Here is a 22,597-nt window from a genome sequence, read left to right as displayed (position 1 = left end):
AAACTGCGGGAGGCAGTGGAAGACAGGAGTGCCTGGCGTGCTCTGGTCCATGGGGTCATGAAGAGTCGGACACGACTAAATGACTAAACAACAACAAATGGGTTCATTTATTCAGACATCTCAGTGACATCATGATGCCCCACATCCTGTATGATTGGCCTGTAGTTCATATAGGATGGTTTCTGTCCTATAGGATCTGTCATATAGGATGGTTTCACATGCTTCAGGGTGATACCAAGGTGTCTCTGAACTAAAGAGCTAAGATCAACCAAGTGCATAGGGGCTGGTTGTGCAAATAATCTCAAGAAGTTGTGAGCTAAATATTACCTTCGTGTGTGTGTGCAAAGTGTAGGTAATTAATTAGACACAAAAATGGAATGTGCATATTTCAGCTGAAAATATAAAACTCATGAATACTCATTGAAGCTCATAGAAAATATGGAATTGTGATGGATGGTTGACTGTGGACTGTGGACATACAAGTTCATGAACTCTAGGGAATATGTTCACAACACTTATTCCTTCTACAAAGAATATAGTGAGTAAACAAATCTTTACCCAACTACATAATCATATAGCAACCCACCTGAGAGCAACAGGCACCAAATGCAAACCTTTAATTGCACCAGAGCTCTGAAATGCAGTCCCATTGATAGCACCACTGGGGCCGGGGGAGAGAGAGAATCAGAACCTTCTGGATAAATATCCACTCGCTCTTTCTAATCAGGACTGTTTGATGTGATGGAACAGAAGAACACTGAGATTAGCTTCATCTGAGGAAATTTAAAATGCCATATTCCCCACTGTTATATTCAAAATAAAACTTTAAAGATACCTATTGATTTTCTAGTATAACAAGGAAAAGGGTACATAGACCCTAGAGCTCTTGGTTCCAGAGCTCAGCATCAGAACAGAGACACTTTCCATAACCTTGCAGTTCTTCCATATGGTGCTGCCAGAAGACACTTCAAGCTTATCGCCAAGAGAAAAATGACATTCTCTATCAATAATTGGCCATCAGTGGCCAGCGACAGAAAACCATGTGAGCATAACCCAGTACACCTAAATTTGGCTTCCAGTTTCCCTGCAACTTTGTTCTATTTTTATTTATCCTAGTTTGGAAAGCTTTGCAGAGCCTGGAAATAACAAGAAGGGGTCTCTCATTGGGATAAGGTAAGGAAATGAGGCTTGGTTAGTTGAAAGGGTTGCATAATTTTGGTGCCAGAATGATTATGATGAGTTTCAGAATAACAACTGAAAACCTCTAGATAAAAATTTTAAATGCCATCTGATTAAAGGATTACATTAGAAAAGGGTTCAACAACAACAGGGTCTCCCCTCCTCTGTTCTCTATCTTGTTCTCACATGCTTGTCTTGCCTGCAGCATTAGGTGGTGATTTGCAGCTAAGCATGAGTCAACATGGAGGAAAGAGGATAGGCTGAACTTCCATATCACCTCAAATACGATTAGCCAAATACATCAAGGGAGATCAGCATATAGGTTTTTCACTTACACAGCTGTTGCTGCTGCTGCTGATGCAAACACAAGGATGGCATTCAAGCCTTCTTTGAACTGGTCATGAATTGGAGAGCCAGTCTGGTGTAGTGGTTAAAGCGGTGGACTCGTAATCTGGTGAACCAGGTTCGATTCCCTGCTCCTCCACATGCAGCTGCTGGGTGACCTTGGGCTAGTCACACTGCTCTGAAGTCTCTCAGCCTCACCCACCTCACAGAGTGTTTGTTGTGGGGGAGGAAGGGAAAGGAGAATGTTAGCCGCTTTGAGACTGCTTAGGGTAGTGATAAAGCAGGATATCAAATCCAAACTCTTTTTCTTCTTCTTCATGTGTGTGTTGATGTGGCATCTGATCTCTGTCCAGATGAGTTGCTGCAGCATACCAGGATAGAGAGGGGAAGGGGTGTGATGCTGCAGACTTGGTACATTAGAAATGGGCCAGCAGAGCACCACATTGACTTCACAGGTGCATTTACACTGTGCAAACCTCACTGCCAGCACACCTCCTCCCCTCTCTAGTGACTCAGTAGGACAGAAGTCAAGCCGACAGGGCAGACATGACATCCACTTCTAGCATTATGTTAATGGCTCACCACCATTGCCTTTAAATAAAGTTAATTCACAAATCATGACATCAGCAATGATTGAAGCTTGGAATTGAAAGGGAATACACAAATGGACTAATATTCTTACATTTAATTGCTGAGTCTTTTGGTGCTGTTTGGTTAAAGAAGTTGCATCTGCAACACAATGTCATAGTGTATCCTAGCAAGTGTTTTGAGGGTTCCCGTCTCAGTCCAATTGCAATATATTCCTATATATAATTAAAACAATCTGTTTAATCTGAACAAAGATTGAGTTCCATGAATCTGGTCAAACTCTCATAACGTGTAACTGATAGAGCCAGAACTCTATGTATCTCTATGTATCTTCTTATGTCAGTTCTCTGTACTCTAAATGATATTTTCTGATCTCTAGAAATTAGAGCACATTCATAATACATTTGTCTGAACTGCCATAGTCATTGCACTAGATACTTCGGAATCTTTTTTGCAAAATAACAACAGGAAAGTCAGATTGAAAAACAAACAAACTGAGAAAAGTGTCAGATTAGAAAGTATTTTATACATTGGCCTGAATACAAGCCTCACTTTTTTCCCAAATTTTGACCGTGAACAGTTAAAGTGTGATTTAACTCCGTGACCTTACAAAAATAGGCTTTTACAGTATTGCTGTTGAAACAGACATGCGGTAAAATGGAATGGGTGTGAGTGCCTGCAGAATTTTAAGGAAGTGGCTTATATTCGGGTATTGTCTTGTTTTCTCCCCCCCCCCCCACCCCTTGAATTCTAAAGGTGCAGCTTATATTCGAGTGTGGCTTATATTCAGGCCAATATGGTATATAGACGTAGTAAAAGCATGGCTTTATTCCAGGTGAGAAATCTGAAATCTCAAAATAATTCTGAAGTGTGTATTAGTGAGAATCTCATTAAACAAGTAATCTCCTCCCTCCCCATTTTTAATTGCCCTTGTGAGCTCTCTGATTCAGAAAATATTGAGGAAAAGGAGCTTTAATAGGACACCATGGTGCCATTCCAAGTGTTAAGTGTCCTGTGTGTTTTCAGGTCCTTCAGCCAATGATTGACAGAAGATTCATGGAAGGAGGAAATCACACCACAGTTACTGAATTCATCCTTTTGGGATTCACAACAAATCCCAAACTGCAACTGATACTGTTTGTGGTGTTTCTCATCATTTATCTAGCTAGTCTAGCCGGGAACATTGCACTCATTCTTCTAATCTGCAGCAGCTCTCACCTCCATACGCCCATGTATTTCTTCATTGGGAACCTTTCCTTTCTGGATCTGTGGTATTCCTCCGTCTATACGCCAAAGATCTTGGTGAACTGCATCTCTGAAGACAAGAGCATTTCCTTTGGTGGTTGTGCCTCCCAATTCTTCTTCTCAGCTGCCCTTGCCTATAGCGAGTGCTACCTTCTGGCAGCCATGGCCTATGATCGTTATGTGGCCATTGCTAAGCCACTGTCCTATGCCACTGCCATGTCCAAAAAGCTGTGCACAGTGCTGGTGGCCCTTTCATATCTAGGGGGGTTCATCAATGCCACTGTCCTTACTAGTGAAACCTTCACATTGAGCTTCTGTGATGGCAATGTCATTGATGACTTCTTCTGTGACGTACCTCCTCTGGTGAAGCTTTCCTGTGATGTGACTGACAATTACCAGACTATGCTGTACGTCCTCCTGACTTTAAACATCATTGCCCCTTCAGCCTTCATCCTTGCCTCCTATATCTTTATCCTAGTAGCCATCTTGGGAATCCGCTCCACTGATGGCAGGCGCAAAGCCTTCTCCACATGTGCTTCCCACCTGACAGCTGTCACCTTATACTATGGCTCCATCCTCTTCATTTACTCACGCCCCAGTTCCAGCTATGCTTTGGAGCGTGACAAATGGGCTTCCACATTCTACACAGTGGTCTTTCCCATGCTGAACCCCCTGATTTATAGCTTAAGGAACAAGGATGTGAAAAAGGCTGTGAAGAAGTTGATGACAAGAAAGACAGATTTCTAAATGAAGAATACTTTATATATGACATAGTAGATTTATTTATAATGTAAACTGGTTTTATAGCACACGTTTGTATGCTTTCATTGCCATACCTTCGCCATATCTCCCATTTGAGGAACTGTATTAAGAACTCAGTTTTCCCCCTTCTCTACTACACATGGCCTACAGCTATGAATTTAATATGTGTCAGTCTCAAATGGAAGCAACTGTTTCTGAATAAATATGAGCAATAAATATGCTCTCTTCCGTCTTAGGTTTTCAAATCTCTTCAGAACTGTGTTATAACATCTCTCTCTTTTTTACCCATAACATTTTATCCATTTTCCAACAATAACAAAAACAAAGCAAACAACAATTAAAAAAAAACCCCTATTCCCTTCCTTGGTTCCAATGTATATCAATGTACTACATGTCCATTATAAAGTTTTAACCATTTGCATTACTTATTATCTGTTCATAATAAATGACAAGTATTCTTAAAATCCTTCCAATGTACATTGCTTCTGTATATATGCAATAAAGTCCTTCCATTCTTCCTTAAATTCGTTGTCATCTCTTCCTCCTAATTTCATTGTCAATTTTGCCATTTCAGCATATTCCGTTAATTTAACTTGCCAATCTTCTTTAGCTGGGATATTTTCTTCTTTCCAGTGTTGTGCTAATAATGTTCAAGCAGCTGTGGTTGCGTACATAAACAAGTTCTTTTGTGATCTTGGTAAATCCATTCCTGTAATACCTAATAGGAAAGCTTCTGGTTTTTTATCAAAGGTTATTTTAAACATCTTCTTCATTTCATTATAAATCATTTCCCAATACTTCTTAACAATTTTGCAATCCCACCACATATGAAAAAATGTGCCTTCTGTTGTTTTACATTTCCAACACTTATTTTCTTTAGTTTTGTACATTTTTGCTAATTTAACTGGAGTATAACAATACTACTAATAATACTAATAATAATTTTTATTTATACCCCCCCCCCCGCCACTGGGCCAAAACTGGGCTCAGAGCGGTTAACATCAAATGTATAACACATTAACATAAAATCAATTAAAATACATCCTAAAATCAGTACAGGATCAGATGGCAACCTGCAGATTTGGGTTGGGGACCTTAAACGTTCATCAGGCCCAAATGTACCGAACTTATATGAGCCTGTGGGAAAATTTGGGAGACCACTTTCATGCAAGTTCTTATGAAAGGGGAGAGGGAGTCAGACTGAACCCTGACCAAAAGCCTGGTGGGACAGCTCCGTCTTGCAGGCCCTGTGGAAAGATGTCAAATCCCCAAGGGCCCTGGTCACTTGTGACAGAGCATTCCACCAGTGGCCGAAAAGGCCTTGGCCAGGTTGAGACCAGTCTAATCTCCCTGAGGCTCAGGACCTCCAAGATGTTATTATTTGTGGACTGTAAGGTCCTCCGTGGGGTGTACCAGGAGAGACGGTCCCGTAGGTACGAGATACCATAATTTTCATATAGTTTTCTTTAATCACCACACATGCTGTAAATTTTATCTCTTTCTTCCATAGTTTTTCCCATTCCTCCATCTGTATATTGTGTCCCAGAACTGTGTTATAACATCTCAGTATACAGGCAATCCAACTCACCATTGAACCCATTGTGTTTTGACCAGATGAAATTTTGTCTTTTGGTGCACTGCCCCATGAAAGTTGAGGGCTTCATTGACTCATTGAATTGTAGAGTTGGAAAGCACCCCCAAGGGTAATCTAGCCCAACCTCTTGCAATCCAGGAATCTAAACTAAAGCACCTATGCCAGAGGATGACCATCCAACCTCTGCCATCTGACCTCTGCCTTGAAATTTATAGGAAAGGATATTCTTACGGTTAATAATAAATAAAATAATTTTATCTATTTTCCCATGGAAGAGAGTATTTGAATTTCCTGCACTGGTATGTGAAAAGTAACAACTGATTTGCACAGTCAACCAAATCACATGACTCAGCTGGATTCTACCCCCTTGTACTATGCTCTGTTGTGCTACAAATAGTCTGCAATTAGGTTTTACGCCTGGTGAGTGAAGTTATGCTTATCAGTATTCTGCCAAATCTGAGTCTCCTTTTCATCAGTTTCAGGTATCTAAGTAATGGTGCCTGCAATTTTCCTCTACAAAAATATTTAAGGAAAGGGTATAATAGATATGTCTGAAGCTTTTGAGGTCAAAAGTTGAGAACCCACAAATTGTGCATATAATAACTATACTATTAGACATTATATTAAATACATAGACATCAACTGAGGATGGGCAGGAATGTAAGGTATCATCAATATTAAAGAAAAAATAGATTAATTAAACTGTTTTTTAATACTTTTTTCATTCCATACCAAAAGTCTTTTCATCTACCTCTTCTCTCCTCTGGACTGGAAAAAATTTAAGATTTATTTGCAAAAATATTATAAATTGTATGAATGCTAAATAAGATGCTTGATTATAATTAACTTGGCACCACTTAAATAGATGAAGTGTTGTATGAAGATAAGTTAAATTTAAGAAAAAACAAATTTTTAGATAATGATCAGGCTAAAACTAAATTTTCCTTTTAAGGATTGAAACAAACTGTTTCTAAAATTTGAGAGATAATAATGGAAAATCTGATAGAAAGAATGGAGACAAGGGGATAAATTGCTGGTTTAATGCTTATAATTTGGAACGCAGGAGCGGAAGATGCGGGGAAGTCTAAAGGAATTAAGAAAATATGTGATGTTAAGTAACACTTTTGTTTGTTCATTTATATTGTATTTGAAAAATCTTGAATAAATATTTATAAAAAAACAAAACAAAAGTCTTTTCATCTAGCTTAAAATATGCCTACAACAACAATGTAAAATTCTTACACTGCAAGCAACCTGCAAGCAATCTTTTAATTTTAGGATTTGTGCTTCCGGCTTTCTTTAATAAAGGTGAAGAAGCTTCAGTGAAGATGGAATCAGTAGAAAGAGGGTTAATAAAAAAAATTCAGAAAGATGAGGGAAAATATGTTGAGGCATAAAATATAACTTCTGAGCTGTTCTTATAAACCAGTCAAGAAACTTTGGGAATCAATGAAAGCCAAGAGTTTTGTTTAGGTAGGAAATTATTTTGTTGAAAATGATGACAAAAAAGGCCAAGTAAACATTTCTCCTAATCCATAGTTGTCTCTGTCACTGAGTAGAGACCGTGCTTCAAACAGGATGATACGAGGCAGGCCCTGGACTGCCTGGTCTAATTTTATAGCAAAGTGAGATCAGGACCCTGGACAAGAACAATGATGCTGAATCTGAATGTAGGAGCAAGAGCTTCAGGACTTCAGTAAGTGGAACTACAGTACATGGGTTTGTAAAAACTACTTTAATTAATTAAATAGGTGTGTGATCTTATGAAGCAGCCAATCATTACAGTTAGTTACAAGACAATGGTGATGACTGAAGTTACAAAAACATCTCCTCTGGTCTGCACTAGCTATTCTGATGCTCCCCCTAAATAATCCTGATGTTCCCCCTACATTATGTTCCCTCTCTCCCTATCTTCTTGTTCTCTTTCAGCTCTTCCAAATATATACCTGAAGGCATCCAGAGAAAGAAATGGCCACTAGAGAGATTTGGGGAATGGGTTCTCAAAGTCTATTTCCTCAACAAGTAACACTCTCTATTTGCTTGCCCATATATTAGGTTATTCCAAAGGCATAAAACCAAATCCCAGCAGAGCATGAGAAGTTTTGTGTCATTAAAGAGGCCACTGGGACAATATCCTCCAGAGACAATAGAATGCTCTGACTAAATATCAAATAATATTTTTCTGATCTGGCGCCACTAATGGGTTGTGGGTGAATTGCTGGTTCCAGAACTTATATAAATCAGCCCAGAGATTGAATAAGCTCATTTTCTTCTGGAATCAGCATCATCCATGACTATCATATTGTGCCCTATGACTAGTGGGTGCCATCAAGATTAAGAGCTAAGTTTTGTTCCAGAGCTTTATCACCTAACAGGTTCAGCTTATTTGATTCTATAGATATTTGATTCTATATGATAAGAAACAGACACACCCTCTTTCACTCCTCCCTGCATACTGGCTTGTACAGCACAAAACCCGCAGAAGAAATCAGTTGACTGACCAAGCAAATCACATCTGAGAATCAATTCTCAAAGCGTATGTTATGCACCTGGTTGTTTTGTTGTCTTTGAAATGTTTTCTGGAAATAACAAGGAGGAGAAGATTGATGACAAGCCTCGTTGCCTGGGCTGGAGAAGGTAAGGCAATCAAAGGCAACACACTTCGAAGACTTGGGTGCCCAGATTAAAATCAAGGTTATAATTGTGATGGAGATTGGTATTAATGGCAACACTTTTAAAAGCATGCTTGAAATGCCTCTGGGTATATGTCAGTAATTTTTTAAAATAATAAAATTGGATTAAAAACAATTAATGCAATATAATAAATATGGCTTTAAAACAACTCCCATTAAAATAAATTCATGTGTAAATCCCATTTTGAAAGCATATTTCTTAAGCAGAAATGAAGCACTTAAAATGGAAAGCAACTGTCCTTTCTGCTTCAGTTGCTGCTCTTACATATTGCTTTCTACTGGATTTCTATTTATGTTCCAAATACACTTACAGTGGTACCTCTGGATGTGAACGGGATCTGTTCTGGAGCCCTGTTCGCATCCTGAAGCGAACACAACCCACGATTGCGCGTGCACGGGTTGCGATTCGCCGCTTCCGCGCATGCGTGTGATGTCATTTTGAGTGTCTGCGCATGCGTGAGTGGCGAAACCTGTGTCACCGTGGAGCATAACCTGAAAACACTCAACCTGAAGCACATTGAACCCGATGTATGACTGTATTCTAAACATCTGAGTTTACAAAGGAGGGGCAGAAAATAATTATTATTATTATTATTATTATTATTATTATTATTATTATTAAACTTTGTATGCCTCCCTTCATCTGAACATCACAGGGCAGCTTATGACATAAGAAATGCAAACTGGGAATACAAAATGGATAATAAAACAAAAGCAAACCAATAGCGCCTCCCATAAACACATTTAAAAGGCCATAGAATGTCCAATCAGCCATAAAATGGCGGGCATGACCAAGTAAATCAAAACTTTTAACAATAAATGAAATTTGGATCTTTATATAGCACATTGGATGGGGCAACAGGGTTGTGGAAGAATTTGGAGTGTGTAAGAGCATTGCTTGCATCCTTTTCCACTGTTGTCCTCTGCTACTTGTTAAGATCAGAGATCTCTTATTTTCCAGATGCTGAGAACACTACAAGCCATTTAGCTCAGAGGTGAGGACTTTTTTCAGCTCAGTGGTGTCCTTTCCTCAAGGGCAAGCTTCCAAGGACCACATGTCAGTGATGTACAAGGGCCAGGGAAAAACTGGGTGAAGCAGCAGCTGTGACACCTCTGCACAGTAAGCTGCATTCTGCCTGCGGAAAAATCAGAGATTTCTGGGCACACAAATATATAGAGCGAGAGTGAGAAACAGAGATCCATCCAGTCAAGTAAAAGGCATTTTCACAGTTCAGGGACTCATTTCAGCCAAGCCAAAGTCTTCAAGAAGCCTCAGGGAGGGGAGATGGGATGGATGTATCTGTCCATTTCAGTTCTCTCTGTTTTCCCCATTTCAAATTCCGTTCTTCACATTTTGCAGCAAGTTGCAAAATAATAATAATGAAATCCTCATGAAAATTCATCAGCATTTTAGTTTAAGTTTCTCCCAATAAACACATTTGTATACACAGTTTTCACTAAATTACATGTTTTAAATATCCACATTCCCCTAATATATGCACTTTTGTAAATAATTTTTGGTTGGCAAACCACATAGCGAAATTGGGATGAGTGAAAATTTCAAAGGATAGCTGTGTCTCGGTTTGCATAGTGGTTCCGAAAGTGCAAATATGATAGATTTGGCTTCAAATTAGACCTGAATAGAATTTCTTGCCCATCTCTAGAGGGACTGTAGCATGGAGAGGGTGTGTTGTAGATAAGGTATTGAGGTTCTCCATCCCTGATGTAGCTCATTGAAACTGATACTATTTTGATAGACCAGAACTTCAGTGTATATCTTCAATTTCCTTACCAGCTAATCCCACATAGCTTCATGGAGGAAGGAAATCTCACCACAGTGACCGACTTCATTCTCCTGGGTTTCACAACAAACCCTAAACTGCAGCTGATCTTATTTGTACTGTTTCTAATAATATATATAGCCAGTCTGGCAGGGAATATCACATTAATTGCTCTAATCTGCAGCAGCTCTCACCTCCATACGCCCATGTATTTCTTCATTGGGAACCTTTCCTTCCTGGATCTGTGGTATTCCTCCATCTATACGCCAAAGATCTTGGTGAACTGCATCTCTGAAGACAAGAGCATTTCCTTTGGTGGCTGTGCCTCCCAATTCTTCTTCTCAGCTGCTCTTGCCTATAGCGAGTGCTACCTTCTGGCCGCCATGGCCTATGACCGTTATATGGCCATAGCCAAGCCATTGTTGTATGCCACTGCCATGTCCAGAAAGCTGTGCACAGCACTGGTGGCCCTCTCATATCTAGGTGGGTTCATCAATTCCACCTTAATCACTACTGAAACCTTCACATTGAGCTTCTGTGATGGCAACGTCATTGATGACTTCTTCTGTGACTTACCTCCATTGGTGAAGCTATCCTGCAACGTGCCCAAGAGCTATCAGTCCGTGTTGTACTTCATTTTGGCTTCTAATGTAATTACACCCTCTGCACTTATCCTTGCCTCCTATGCCTTCATTCTGGCTGCCATCTTGAGGATCCGCTCCACTGAAGGGAGACTGAAAGCCTTCTCCACATGTGCTTCTCATCTGATTGCAGTTACTTTGTACTATGGCTCTATCCTCTTCATCTACTCACGGCCCAGCTCCAGCTATGCTTTGGAAAGGGACAAAGTGGTCTCTGTTTTCTACACAGTAGTGATTCCTATGCTTAACCCCCTCATCTACAGCCTCAGGAACAAGGATGTAAAACATGCTCTGAAGAAACTGGCAATGAAATGGAGGACAGCATGAATGAATATAACTGGAAGCATGCTGTTTTGTTTCTAGTAGCTTAGCATTATTACTCATTAGTAAGATCTTTTGTCATGTGTTTTTATCTAGATGTGTCCTCAGAACCTCATTTGTATAATGAATTATTTGTGAGACACTATTTTTCATACTCATAAGACCCATTCATGTTGGACTAATTCTTCCTTTTCTCCCTCTGCCCATTTTGAGGCTAACTATTGCTGCAGATAACAATCATTTTAGATCATTTCCCCCGATAAAGTATCTGAACCCTAGACTGCCATCCTATACCCACTTACCGGGGCTTCTCATTTAACTAAGGATGTATAAATCTGTCATTTTAAATGTGCCACAGTTTTTTTGGTTTTCCAAACTTAGGTTCAATCCTGCACTTGTCCTCACAAAAATTAATCAGCACTCTAGTGCCCATTTCCCCAAATACAATGCATTTTTACACATAATTTAGTTGGGGAACTGCATCACAAAATTCAGAGAAGTGTCGATTTCAAAGGATGGCTGCCTTTGGCTGCATATTGCTTCCGGAAGAAAAAATTAGAGGCAGTTTCTCATTAAGATGTTTATTGAACTTATCTCTGCATTTAACTCAATGAGACTTACTTTTGATAAGGCATGCTACATAGGATTGCAATATTAGCCACTTGTGTATATCCTAGATCAATATATTGCTCTCATAGAGAACATCTATGAGCATAACAAACTTCACTCCTCACTTATTTAGTTGAGATGTTATAATATAATTTGAAAATAAATATAAAGATAACAATTTATTTTAAAATTGTATGATTCCTGCTTCATAAAACAATGATAATAAATTAGAAAGTATATGATAAAACTGGCCTCTGCTATTGCAAAGGGTTATTTGTTCTGGGTGTTGGTGGCTATTACATCAGTGCTGTTGTGTGAAGAAACAGTAATTCAACATCCAGTGGCCCTCTAGAGGTAGTTGGACTCCAGCCAAGATGATCAATGTGCAGGGATGATGGGAGTTGTAGTCCAATAACATCCAGAGGGCCACAGGTTCCTCATCCCCATTCTAGATAAAAAAAATCATTGCATGATGCAATTGTTCCACAGGATTGTGTGAGAGAAGAAGAGGAGGAGAAGGAGGAGGAGGAGGAGGAGTTTGGATTTGATATCCCGCTTTATCACTACCCAAAGGAGTCTCAAAGCGGCTAACATTCTCCTTGCCCTTCCTCCCCCACAACAAGTGGGGCTGAGAGAATTCAGAGAAGTGTGACTAGCGCAAGGTCACCCAGCAGCTGCATATGGAGGAGCGGAGATGCGAACCCAGTTCCCCAGATTACGAGACTACCGCTCTTAGCCACTACACCACACTGGCTCTCAGGGCCCAAGGGAGCCAGCACCCATGAGTCAAGGACTTGTAGAGCAGTTGCAGCAACAGGGAAACTCCCGCCTCCACCAGCTTATACGTGATGGGTTGTGCTCCTGCAACCTGAGACTTCTAGCGTCACAGAAGGTCTGATTCTCTTCCCACCACAATACCCTCCTGGTTCTAGGAGACAGCAGGCAGGGGAAGGTGGAAAGTCTACTGATCCATATGTTAGCTGAACAGCCTCTTCTTCTGCTTCCCTATCTGGTATGCCTTCCTCCATCCCACTCTGTCCTGACTCTCCCATCTCCCCTGGCTCCTGCCTTGTGGACAGTGGCAGGCCCCATAAATCAATGGTCCCCTTGCCTCGATAACTCCCCTAGTCCCCTGCCTTCGCTGCACACTCTTCAGAGTCCTGCAAGTCCTTGAGAGTGTTGGTGATGTCAGGTGCAGGAAGGAAAATGAGGGCCCCTGACAAACCACAATTAGTCCCATTGCCTGAGAAACCCTGCCAGAAAGCAAGAGAAATGGGTGCCATGTATTTTCTTTTGCAAGAGGGGAGGGGAAATGACAGGGAGCACAATGAGAAAGCAAATTGCATGGGATGCCTATACCCTTGAAACCTCCACAAAGATATGTCTCCTGATGAGGGAATCAGAGATCAGAAATCCCCTGGGGACAGAGCTCCCGGCCTCTGCCATTCCTACCCTTTAATTATCGCATCATTTTTCAGAGGTAGGAAACTCAATGCACAATAAATAGACATCCAGGAGTTTACAGGGATCAGTAGGATGCTGACTTAACCAATGATCAAAACTTCAGAGTTCATCTCTCCCACCCATAGAAATGTTCAAGTAAAAGACAAAGGGGAGTATCACTCAGGAACTCTGGATCTTCTAAAATCTCCACAAGAAGCCTTGGTACGTCCAGCTATGTAATCATCAGCCTCACAGAGCAAGTGGGACCCAAGCAAACTTTGACATCTCATAGACTACTTAATATTTAAAACAACGCTGCCATCCACATTTCCTATATTTCTTCAGACCACTGTATCTTTTCCTAAAAATGGTGAATGGAAACAGTACCACCATCACCAAGTTCATTCTCCAGGGCATCTCAAACGATCCAGGTATGAAAGTCTTATTTTTTGTGGTATTCCTGATCATCTATCTGGTCAATGTTGTGGGAAACATGGGAATGATCATCTTGATCACACTTGATTCCCACCTTCACAATCCTATGTACTTCTTCCTCTGGCACCTCTCTTTCTGTGACATCTGCTACTCATCTGCTATTGCCCCCAGAATGCTGTCTGACTTGTTATCTGAGAGCAGGACCATCTCCTTCCCTGGATGCACTGCCCAGTTCTACTTCTTTGCTGCCTTTGTGGGTGTCGAGTGCTACATTTTAGCAGTGATGGCCTATGACCGCTATGTGGCCATCTGCAACCCATTGCTCTATTCCACTGCCATGTCCAAGTCCCTCTGCATCCGGCTCCTACTTGGGTCATACATTGCTGGTACAATTTGTGCCATAATACACACAACAGCCACCTTCAGCTTGCAGTTCTGCAGTTCCAACCTCATCAACCATTTCTTCTGTGATGTCCCTCCACTGCTGGCAATCGCTTGTTCTGACACCCACATTAATGAGATTTTGCTTTTTACATTTGCTGGCTTTGTTGAGATGAGCTCCCTCTCCATCATCCTTCTCTCTTACATCTTCATTTTAGCAGCCGTCCTGAGAAGGCCCTCAGGGAGACTCAAAGCCTTCTCCACCTGTGGGTCCCACTTCACAGGGGTCACTCTATTTTATGGGACTGTGATTTTCATGTATCTCCGGCCCACTTCTGTCTATGCCTTGGATCAAGACAAATGGGCTTCTGTGTTCTACACAGTAGTGATCCCCATGCTCAATCCTCTGATCTACAGCTTGAGGAACAAAGATGTTAAGGAAGCTTTCAGAAAACTCATTAACAAGAAGCTGAACTCTGTCTTAAACTAAAATACAATATTAATACTGAATGGGTTTTTTGTGAACTGGTTCCATAGGAACTTGACTTGTTGATTTCAGAATGATTTCCTTTCCCTTATAGCTGATCAACAATTTCCTACCAGCTAGAGAACCAGAAAACCAAGGAATTCAACCACAGAGTTATTGTCTGACATTCAGTGAGCAATGTCATTTGCAATTTCAAAATCATTTGTGCTGAATGAGGTTGACTGAAACTTCATGTCTACTCTGCAATTTAACAAGTGTGAGGGGTCACCTGAAAGCAGGCATTCCATCAGACCACCTCAGTGGGAAAGATGGGAAGTGTTGTGTTGGGATATAAGGAACATATAAGAAGTTTCCCTTTCTTTCTAGAAGACAAGACTAAAAGAAGAAATTCCCCAGGCACCATGAAAATCATAGGAGCTCAAGGGTTCAAAAAGCATTACATTCAAATACAGCACCTCCTAGCATACATAACAGGAAGATTCCACCATCTTCTTTAAAAATGTGTCATCATGAAAACAGCTGGTTTGCTATTTTATAACACTAATTCTCATCATCGGGTTGTATACAACTAGCTTATACCCAGAGTAGACTGACTGAAATATATCAGCTATGACAGTCATATTCATTTATATTCTGAGTAGGACTAACGTTCCAAGGTTTTTATGTCATATTGTTGTGTTGTAGTCTAATGAATTGTGTGTTTACTGTCCTGGGTATCTTTGGGTTGATGGGTTGGTTATAAATATAACAACAACAACAACAACAACAACAACAACAACAACAACAACAACAACAACAACAGGCTTGATGTTATCAGATATTTTTCATGGAAATCACCACCAGAATGTAATCTGCCTAGTACATTGTGAGTGTTGTTAAGATTCTCCTCTCATAATTCCAAAATACTATACAAAGTAACCCAAGAGAACCGGGATTCTGTGGCCTCCTCCAAAGGTTTCCTGTGGCTTTTGTTATTTCACAAGTATGAGGTTACCAGCTAGGCTGCCACTGACTTCTGCTCTGAATTCTGGGCAGCCCAACCAGAAGTAAACACAGGCAAGCCTACAGTGGAACTATGCAGTAGCAGCTTACCACTCAATGCACTCTTACCTCACGCAGCCTATGATGAGGGAGAGATGTGATTCAGTGCACATTTAAAGGTGAGCTTACCTAGTTTCCACTTTCTGAAGCAATGTGAACCAATACAAATCGATCGGTCAAAATTCAGACTTCTCTGAATTTTGCAATGCACATCTTCAGTCAAGTAATATTCACAAACTAGGGTGAAATGTGCATATGGTTGCATAAACCAACGGGAATAATAAAAAAGCATGCTTTATATCAGGCAAAATTGTGTGCAAGAATAAGTGTATTGGGAGAAATTTGCTATGGAATGCTGAGAAACTTTCACCAGAACAAACAACGACCCCGTAAACGGATGTGGAAATGTGTGCAGCTTGAGATTAGGAAAATGTGAGAAACTGAGAGAAAGCAAAGCTAACAGATTCACCCACCCATACCCTCAACTGCATAAAGAGACATGATATCTATGTGAGAAAGAAAGAGAGCAGGAGAGAGGGCAGTAAGCAAATCCAAACCAAAATGCTTCCTCAGAGGAGATGGCAGGTAAGAAGGAGAGTAATACAGTGCAGAAATCAGGAGAAAAGAAGATTTTGGTTGTGGTCATACAGTGGCAAGCAAGCAGGGGATTCAGGCAGGAGTGGGAGGAAGCTGGAAAGATGGGAGGCTGAAAGAGGTCTCAGCTTCATCTGCAGTTATTTTTATGTCTAGCAATTGCTGCTTCATAAAGAAGGGTTTTTATGATGGACTGGCAGGTAAGGACACCACATGCAGCCACTGCAGCCACTGAGAGATGCTATACAATACTAGAGCAATAGTAGTGCCCTCTATATGTTGTTGGACAACAGCTTCCATCAGCCCTAGACAGTGTGGCAAGTGGTCAGGGATGACAGGCATTCCAGCCCAACAACTTATAAAGGTCACCAGGTTGGCAAAGGCTGCACAACTCTAACTCTCCCTTCCCCCAGAAATATGGTTCTAACAACAATAGGAATAATGATGGACTTCATCTGCATTGGTATCAGAAAAGTGCATGTTTTATGTTTATAAACCCAGAGGGGTGGGAACCTCCTCTTTAATTCAGAGAAGACCTGAATTCTGCAGTCATTGTAGCTACCTTTTTGTTCTTGAGTTGAATCTACAACCAGCAGGTGAGGCCTTGTTCGTAGTGCCACTACTGGGGCTGCGGGGCTGGGGCTGACTTATGATAGGGAGCTTTTCAGTGCTAGGCTGCGGCTCTCTAACACCTCAGTTAAACTATGCAAGCAAAGGAACTTGTCAGGATTTACGATCTCCCTCTCACACCAAGAGATGGCAGGCTGGCGACTTTATTACTCTTTAAATTTATTAGTCTTGACAATAGTTTCAGTCTGAGCACACAGCTCAGTCTTCCGCACTCAATGAGTCAGTTGCGCCCACTGAAGGGTGGTCTCTTCGCCAACAGGCTATTCTCCATGGGCTGCCCCCTCCTCCTGTTGGCCTGACGCCAAGCCTGGACTCTACCATTCCTGCTAGTACAAGGAGACTATGGAGCAGCTTGCCCAGTTTGCCCCTCCTCCCCAGAGAATGTGTCTGAGATCTGTGGCTTCTCTACCTGTCTCACGCTGTCTTGGGAGTTTACGACACGCATTCCAGGACGGGAGGGACTCACCTCACCCCCTGTATGAGAAGAAGACATGCCTCTATCTCTTTCTGCCTGCCACCCCCCCCCTCCTTCGTCATCGGAGCCCCGCTGTTGCTCTGGGAAGGAGCGTTCCTGACAGAACAGGAGTTGCAGAATTCTGCTGATCAATTGCTTGCTGGTGCCTACAAACCCTGTATCCTTTGCCCACAGGTTATGAAATCAAACGATGTTGGAAAGGGATCGCAGGGTTGCAAGCACTGCCAATCACCTGGTTGGCAGCATCTGCAAATTCTGTTTTCAACAGGAAGCTGCATTTTTACCTGTCCCACAGCTGACATCATGGCCCATCCCAGATAAAGAAGACACACATCTGATAGTTAACTCTTTATTGGCAAGATAAACAGTTACAGCAGCTCCCACAGTGCTCTGGATACACACACAAATATACTCCTCTAGCCTATAGGAACCTAAAGGTCTGGAGCCTATGGAGCAGTTGCAGCAACAGTTAAATTCCACCTCTCCACCTGCTTATCGGGAATCAAGCCCATATCAGGAGAAACTGGCAACTCTCCCAGGCACCCGGCTTGAATCCCTGTTGACCTCCCTGGCTGCATTCCCCAGCAAGATCCAGGCTAGGTCGCAATAGGCGATCCTTCTCAGCGTGAGAAGAACACACCCCTCTTTCCTGCCCCCCCCCCCGGCAGGGGAAAGAGATAGACAGAAACATATTTACATGCCTTTATTTCTGTCTTTGCAGCATTACAAAAAACATGACTGCTCTCTTCAAGCTCCAGCAGTCTAGTGACAAACACTTCCTGGACAGGAATAAACGGAAGAGCTCATATTACACTCTGAGCTAATTCCGGTGCTTCGCACTGTGAACTGACTGTCCCTCTGCTTCCCACGGGCAGTCCCAACATTCCCATCATGTTTACTTTTCAAGCTAGCACTTTGCAGCTGCATTGCATCCATATCATAACACTGCTTATATGTTCTCCCCTGATGGGTTGTGCTCCAGCAACCAGAGACCTCAACCGGTATGGAAGGTGCCACTGCCCTTCCCACTTCAAGCCCCTCCTGGATTTAGGAGACAGCGGGCAGAGGAAGGTGCGAAGTCTATTGAACCGTCTGCCAGCTGAACAGCCTCTTCTGCTGCGGCCCCGTCTGGTGTGCCTTCCTCCTTCCCACTCTGACCTGACACTCGTCCCTTGGCTCCTGCCTTGTAGGCAGTGTCAGGCCCCATAAATCAATGGTCCCCTTGCCTGGATAACTCCCCTAGTCCCCTGCCTTGTCTGCACACCCTTCAGAGTCCTGCCAGTCCTTGAGAGTGTTGGTGATGTCAGGTGCAGGAAGGAAAATGAGGGCCCCTGACAAACCACAATTAGTCCCATTGCCTGAGAAACCCTGCCAGAAAGCAAGAGAAATGGGTGCCATGTGTTTTCTTCTGCAGGAGGGGAGGGGAAATGACAGGGAGCACAATGAGAAAGCAAATTGCATGGGATGCCTATACCCTTGAAACCTCCACAAAGATATGTCTCCTGATGAGGGAATCAGAGATCAGAAATCCTCTGGGGACAGAGCTCCCTGCCTCTGCCATTCTACTCTTTAATTATTGCATCATTTTTCGGAGGTAGGAAACTCAATGCACAATAAATAGTCATCCAGGAGTTTACAGGGATCCGTTGGATGCTGACTTAACCAATGATCAAAACTTCAGAGTTCATCTCTCCCACCCATAGAAATGTTCAAGTAAAAGACAAAGGGGAGCATCACTCAGGAACTCTGGATCTTCTAAAATCTCCACAAGAAGCCTTGGTAAGACCCAGCTATGTCATCATCAGCCTCGCAGAGCAAGTGGGACCCAAGCAAACTTTGACATCTCATAGACTAATTAATATTTTTTTAAAAACCCTGCCATCCATATTTCCTACATTTCTCCAGACCACTGTATCTTTTCCTAAAAATGGTGAATGAAAATAGTACCACCGTCACCGAGTTCATTCTCCAGGGCATCTCAAACGATCCAGGTATGAAAATCTTATTCTTTGTGGTATTCTTGATCATCTATCTGGTCAATGTTGTGGGAAACCTGGGCATGATCATCTTGATCACACTTGATTCCCACCTTCACAATCCTATGTACTTCTTCCTCTGGCACCTCTCTTTCTGTGACATCTGCTACTCATCTGCCATTGCCCCCAGAACGTTGTCTGACTTGTTATCTGAGAGCAGGACCATCTCCTTCCCTGAATGTACTGCCCAGTTCTACTTCTTTGCTGCCTTTGTGGATGCCGAGTGCTACATTTTAGCAGTGATGGCCTATGACCGCTATGTGGCCATCTGCAACCCATTGCTCTATTCCACTGCCATGTCCAAGTCCCTCTGCATCCAGCTCCTACTTGGGTCATACATTGCTGGCACAACTAGTGCCATAATACACACAACAGCCACCTTCAGCTTGCAGTTCTGCAGTTCCAACCTCATCAACCATTTCTTCTGTGATGTCCCTCCACTGCTGGCAATCGCTTGTTCTGACACCCACATTAATGAGATGTTGCTTTTTGCATTTGCTGGCTTTGTTGCGATGAGCTCCCTCTCCATCATCCTTCTCTCTTATATCTTCATTTTAGCAGCCGTCCTGAGAATGCCCTCAGGGAGACTCAAAGCCTTCTCCACCTGTGGGTCCCACTTCACAGGGGTCACTTTATTTTATGGGACTCAGATTTTCATGTATCTCAGGCCCACCTCTGTCTATGCCTTGGATCAAGACAAATGGGCTTCTGTGTTCTACACAGTAGTGATCCCCATGCTCAATCCTCTGATCTACAGCTTGAGGAACAAAGATGTTAAGGAAGCTTTCAGAAAACTCATTAACAAGAAGCTGAACTCTGTCTTAAACTAAAATGCAGTATTATTACTGATTATTATTTTTTTGTGAACTGGTTCCATACGAACTTCACTTGTAGGTTTCAGAACGATTTCCTTTCCCTTATAGCTGATCATCAATTTCCTACTAGCTAGAGAACCAGAATATGAAGGAATTCAACCACAGAGTTATTGTCTGACATTCAGTGAGCAATGTCATTTGCAATTTCAAAATCATTTGTGCTGAATGAGGTTGACTGAAACTTCTTGTGGACTCTACAATTTAACAAGTTTGAAGGGTCACCTGAAAGCAGGCATTCCATCAGACCACCTCAGTGGGAGAGATGGGAAGTGTGTTGGGATATCAGAAGGAAGTGTCCCTTTCTTTCTACAAGACAAGACTAAAAGAAGAAAATCCCCTTGGAGTACTGCACCATGAAAATCATAGGTGCTCAAGGGTCCAAAAACGATTACCGTATTTTTCGCCCTATAGGACGCACTTTTTCCCCTCAAAAAATGAAGGGGAAATGCGTGTGCGTCCTATGGAGCCAACGCAGGCTTTCGCTGAAGCCTGGAGAGCAAGAGGGGTCAGTGCGCACCGACCCCTCTCGCTCTCCAGGCTTCAGGAGAGCCGCATCGCCAGTCCCACAAGGTCGGGGGACAGTGGGGAGGCGGAACGCCACCATCCCGCTCTCTCCCGATGTGGTTTGGAGGCTGACGGCGGGGAGACGCATGCTTCTCCCCGCCGCCAGCCCCGCAAGCTCCAGGAACAGCTGGGAGGCGCAGCGCGTCCTCCCGCTGTCCCCGGACCTGGTCTGCAGGCGGGCGGCAGGGAGAAGAGCGCTTCTCCCCACTGCCTGCCCCGCAAGCTCCAGGGACAGTTGGGAGGCGCAGCGCGTCCTCCCGCTGTCCCCGGACCTGGTCTGCAGGCGGGCGATGGGGAGAAGAGTGCTTCTCCCCGCTGCTGGCCCCACAAGCGCCTGGGAGGGAAATAATTTTTTTTCCCTTTATTTCCCCCCAAAAAACTTGGTGTGTCCTATGGGCCGGTGCGTCCTATGGGGCGAAAAATATGGTACATTCAAATACAGCACCTCCTAGCATACATAACAGGAAGATTCCACCATCTTCTTTAAAATGTGTCATCATGAAAACAGCTCTGATCTACAGCTTGAGGAACAAAGATGTTAAGGAAGCTTTCAGAAAACTCATCAACAGTAAGCTAAGTCCTGTCCTAAACTGAAATGCTATGTTATTACTGAATGGTTGTTGTTTTTTCCCTTTCACTTATAGCTAATTCTCAATTTCCTACTAGCTAGAGAATCAGAAATATGCAGAATGAGGTTGGCTGAAACTTCTGAAATGACTCAATAGCAAGCGGTTGGAAAATTACAGCCTATCAGGTTCATTTCAAATATATCCCTTTACAAAAGGGCACAAGTCACAGCTAATACTACATGCAGTATTCATGCAGATACATCCTCACATCTGTAATAATAATGAGAAAACAGGCCAGTTATCATCTACACTGCATCACTGTGCACATTTATTTACATGCAACATGCCACATGTGCAAAAACACGTTTGTTAAGCAATTATGTCATGAATGGCAATCTGTCGCCCTATAAATTTTGCTGGATTCCAGTTTCCATCAGCCTCAACTGATATGGCCAAGGTCACAAATGATGGCAGTATCTAGAAGGACTACAGCAGTATCTAGAGGGCCACAGGTCCCCCAACCCCTGAATTATGTGACTTCTCTTTTGTAAATCCCTACCTCACATTGAAGAGTATTGCTGGATCAGAGCAGTTTCTTTCTGCCTTAGATTCCTTTTTGCAATAATAATGTAATCTACTCACATTTGGGGCAGGGTAATAAAATCAATAACTATCAAATATATTGATTGGTTTGTGTCATCTGGTGTCTGGTGACTGAGGCTGCTTTTCTATATATGAGGAAATGGGACCTGTGGCCTTCCAGGTGTCATTTATTCCAGCTCCAATCAGCCCCAGTCAAGGCAAATGGTCAGAGATTATGGGAATTGTCATCCAACAACATCTAGAGGACGATAGGTTTCCCAGCTTTGCTTATACAGCCTTAACTGGAGTAGAGACCCATTGACCTCAGTAGGACTTACTTCTGAGATGATATGTATAGGATTGCACTGTAAAGCTTGTTAACTTTACTTGAATGATTCATATATTGTATTTCTGCTTTCTGCTTTCTCGTGTGTGTGTGTGTGTGTGCGCGCGCGCGCGCGTGTGCACGTGTGTACGCATGCATGCTTTTGTGTGTGCGTGTGTGAAAGTTCAGTCTTGCACTGGGCTTACATCTATATTTTTGTAAAATATTTGTTCTCCATTTTATTCATTTGAAAGAAATGAGCTCAAGTCCACACATAAATATGTTACAGTACATTTTCTATCACCAAAACAGCACAACTTAGCAACTCCTCTCGAATATTATCCTTATAGATTGTCTTTGATTTGATTTACTATATTTCTATACTGCTTTTCCTTAAAATGA

The 22,597-nt window shown here is 42.3% G+C and overlaps 4 protein-coding genes across 4 annotated transcripts; all 4 read left to right on the top strand.

Annotated features, from left to right (window-relative positions):
- Positions 1 to 3,168: 3,168 nt before the first annotated feature.
- Positions 3,169 to 4,104, top strand: LOC309350897 (olfactory receptor 9G19-like; the record flags this gene model as incomplete). Its single annotated transcript, XM_081878168.1, has 1 exon — positions 3,169 to 4,104. The coding sequence occupies one exon, from the start codon at positions 3,169 to 3,171 to the stop codon at positions 4,102 to 4,104; it is 936 nt and encodes a 311-aa protein (XP_081734294.1).
- Positions 4,105 to 10,219: 6,115 nt separating this feature from the next.
- On the top strand, positions 10,220 to 11,155 carry LOC309331233 (olfactory receptor 9G19-like; the record flags this gene model as incomplete). The annotated part of the gene is made up of 1 exon (XM_081843341.1): positions 10,220 to 11,155. The coding sequence occupies one exon, from the start codon at positions 10,220 to 10,222 to the stop codon at positions 11,153 to 11,155; it is 936 nt and encodes a 311-aa protein (XP_081699467.1).
- A 2,413-nt stretch (positions 11,156 to 13,568) lies between these two features.
- LOC309350819 (olfactory receptor 5AR1-like) lies at positions 13,569 to 14,507 on the top strand (the record flags this gene model as incomplete). Its single annotated transcript, XM_081878091.1, has 1 exon — positions 13,569 to 14,507. The coding sequence occupies one exon, from the start codon at positions 13,569 to 13,571 to the stop codon at positions 14,505 to 14,507; it is 939 nt and encodes a 312-aa protein (XP_081734217.1).
- Positions 14,508 to 18,970: 4,463 nt separating this feature from the next.
- LOC309350845 (olfactory receptor 5AR1-like) lies at positions 18,971 to 20,110 on the top strand (the record flags this gene model as incomplete). Its single annotated transcript, XM_081878140.1, has 1 exon — positions 18,971 to 20,110. The coding sequence occupies exon 1, from the start codon at positions 19,172 to 19,174 to the stop codon at positions 20,108 to 20,110; it is 939 nt and encodes a 312-aa protein (XP_081734266.1). The 5' UTR covers positions 18,971 to 19,171.
- Positions 20,111 to 22,597: the final 2,487 nt, after the last annotated feature.

The sequence above is a fragment of the Podarcis erhardii genome, assembly GCF_964252035.2.
Source record: "Podarcis erhardii genome assembly, chromosome: 1".
Taxonomy (NCBI): Eukaryota; Metazoa; Chordata; class Lepidosauria; order Squamata; family Lacertidae; genus Podarcis; species Podarcis erhardii.
Note: the sequence above shows the minus strand (reverse complement) of the source record. Positions and strands in the feature narration are given on the sequence as shown.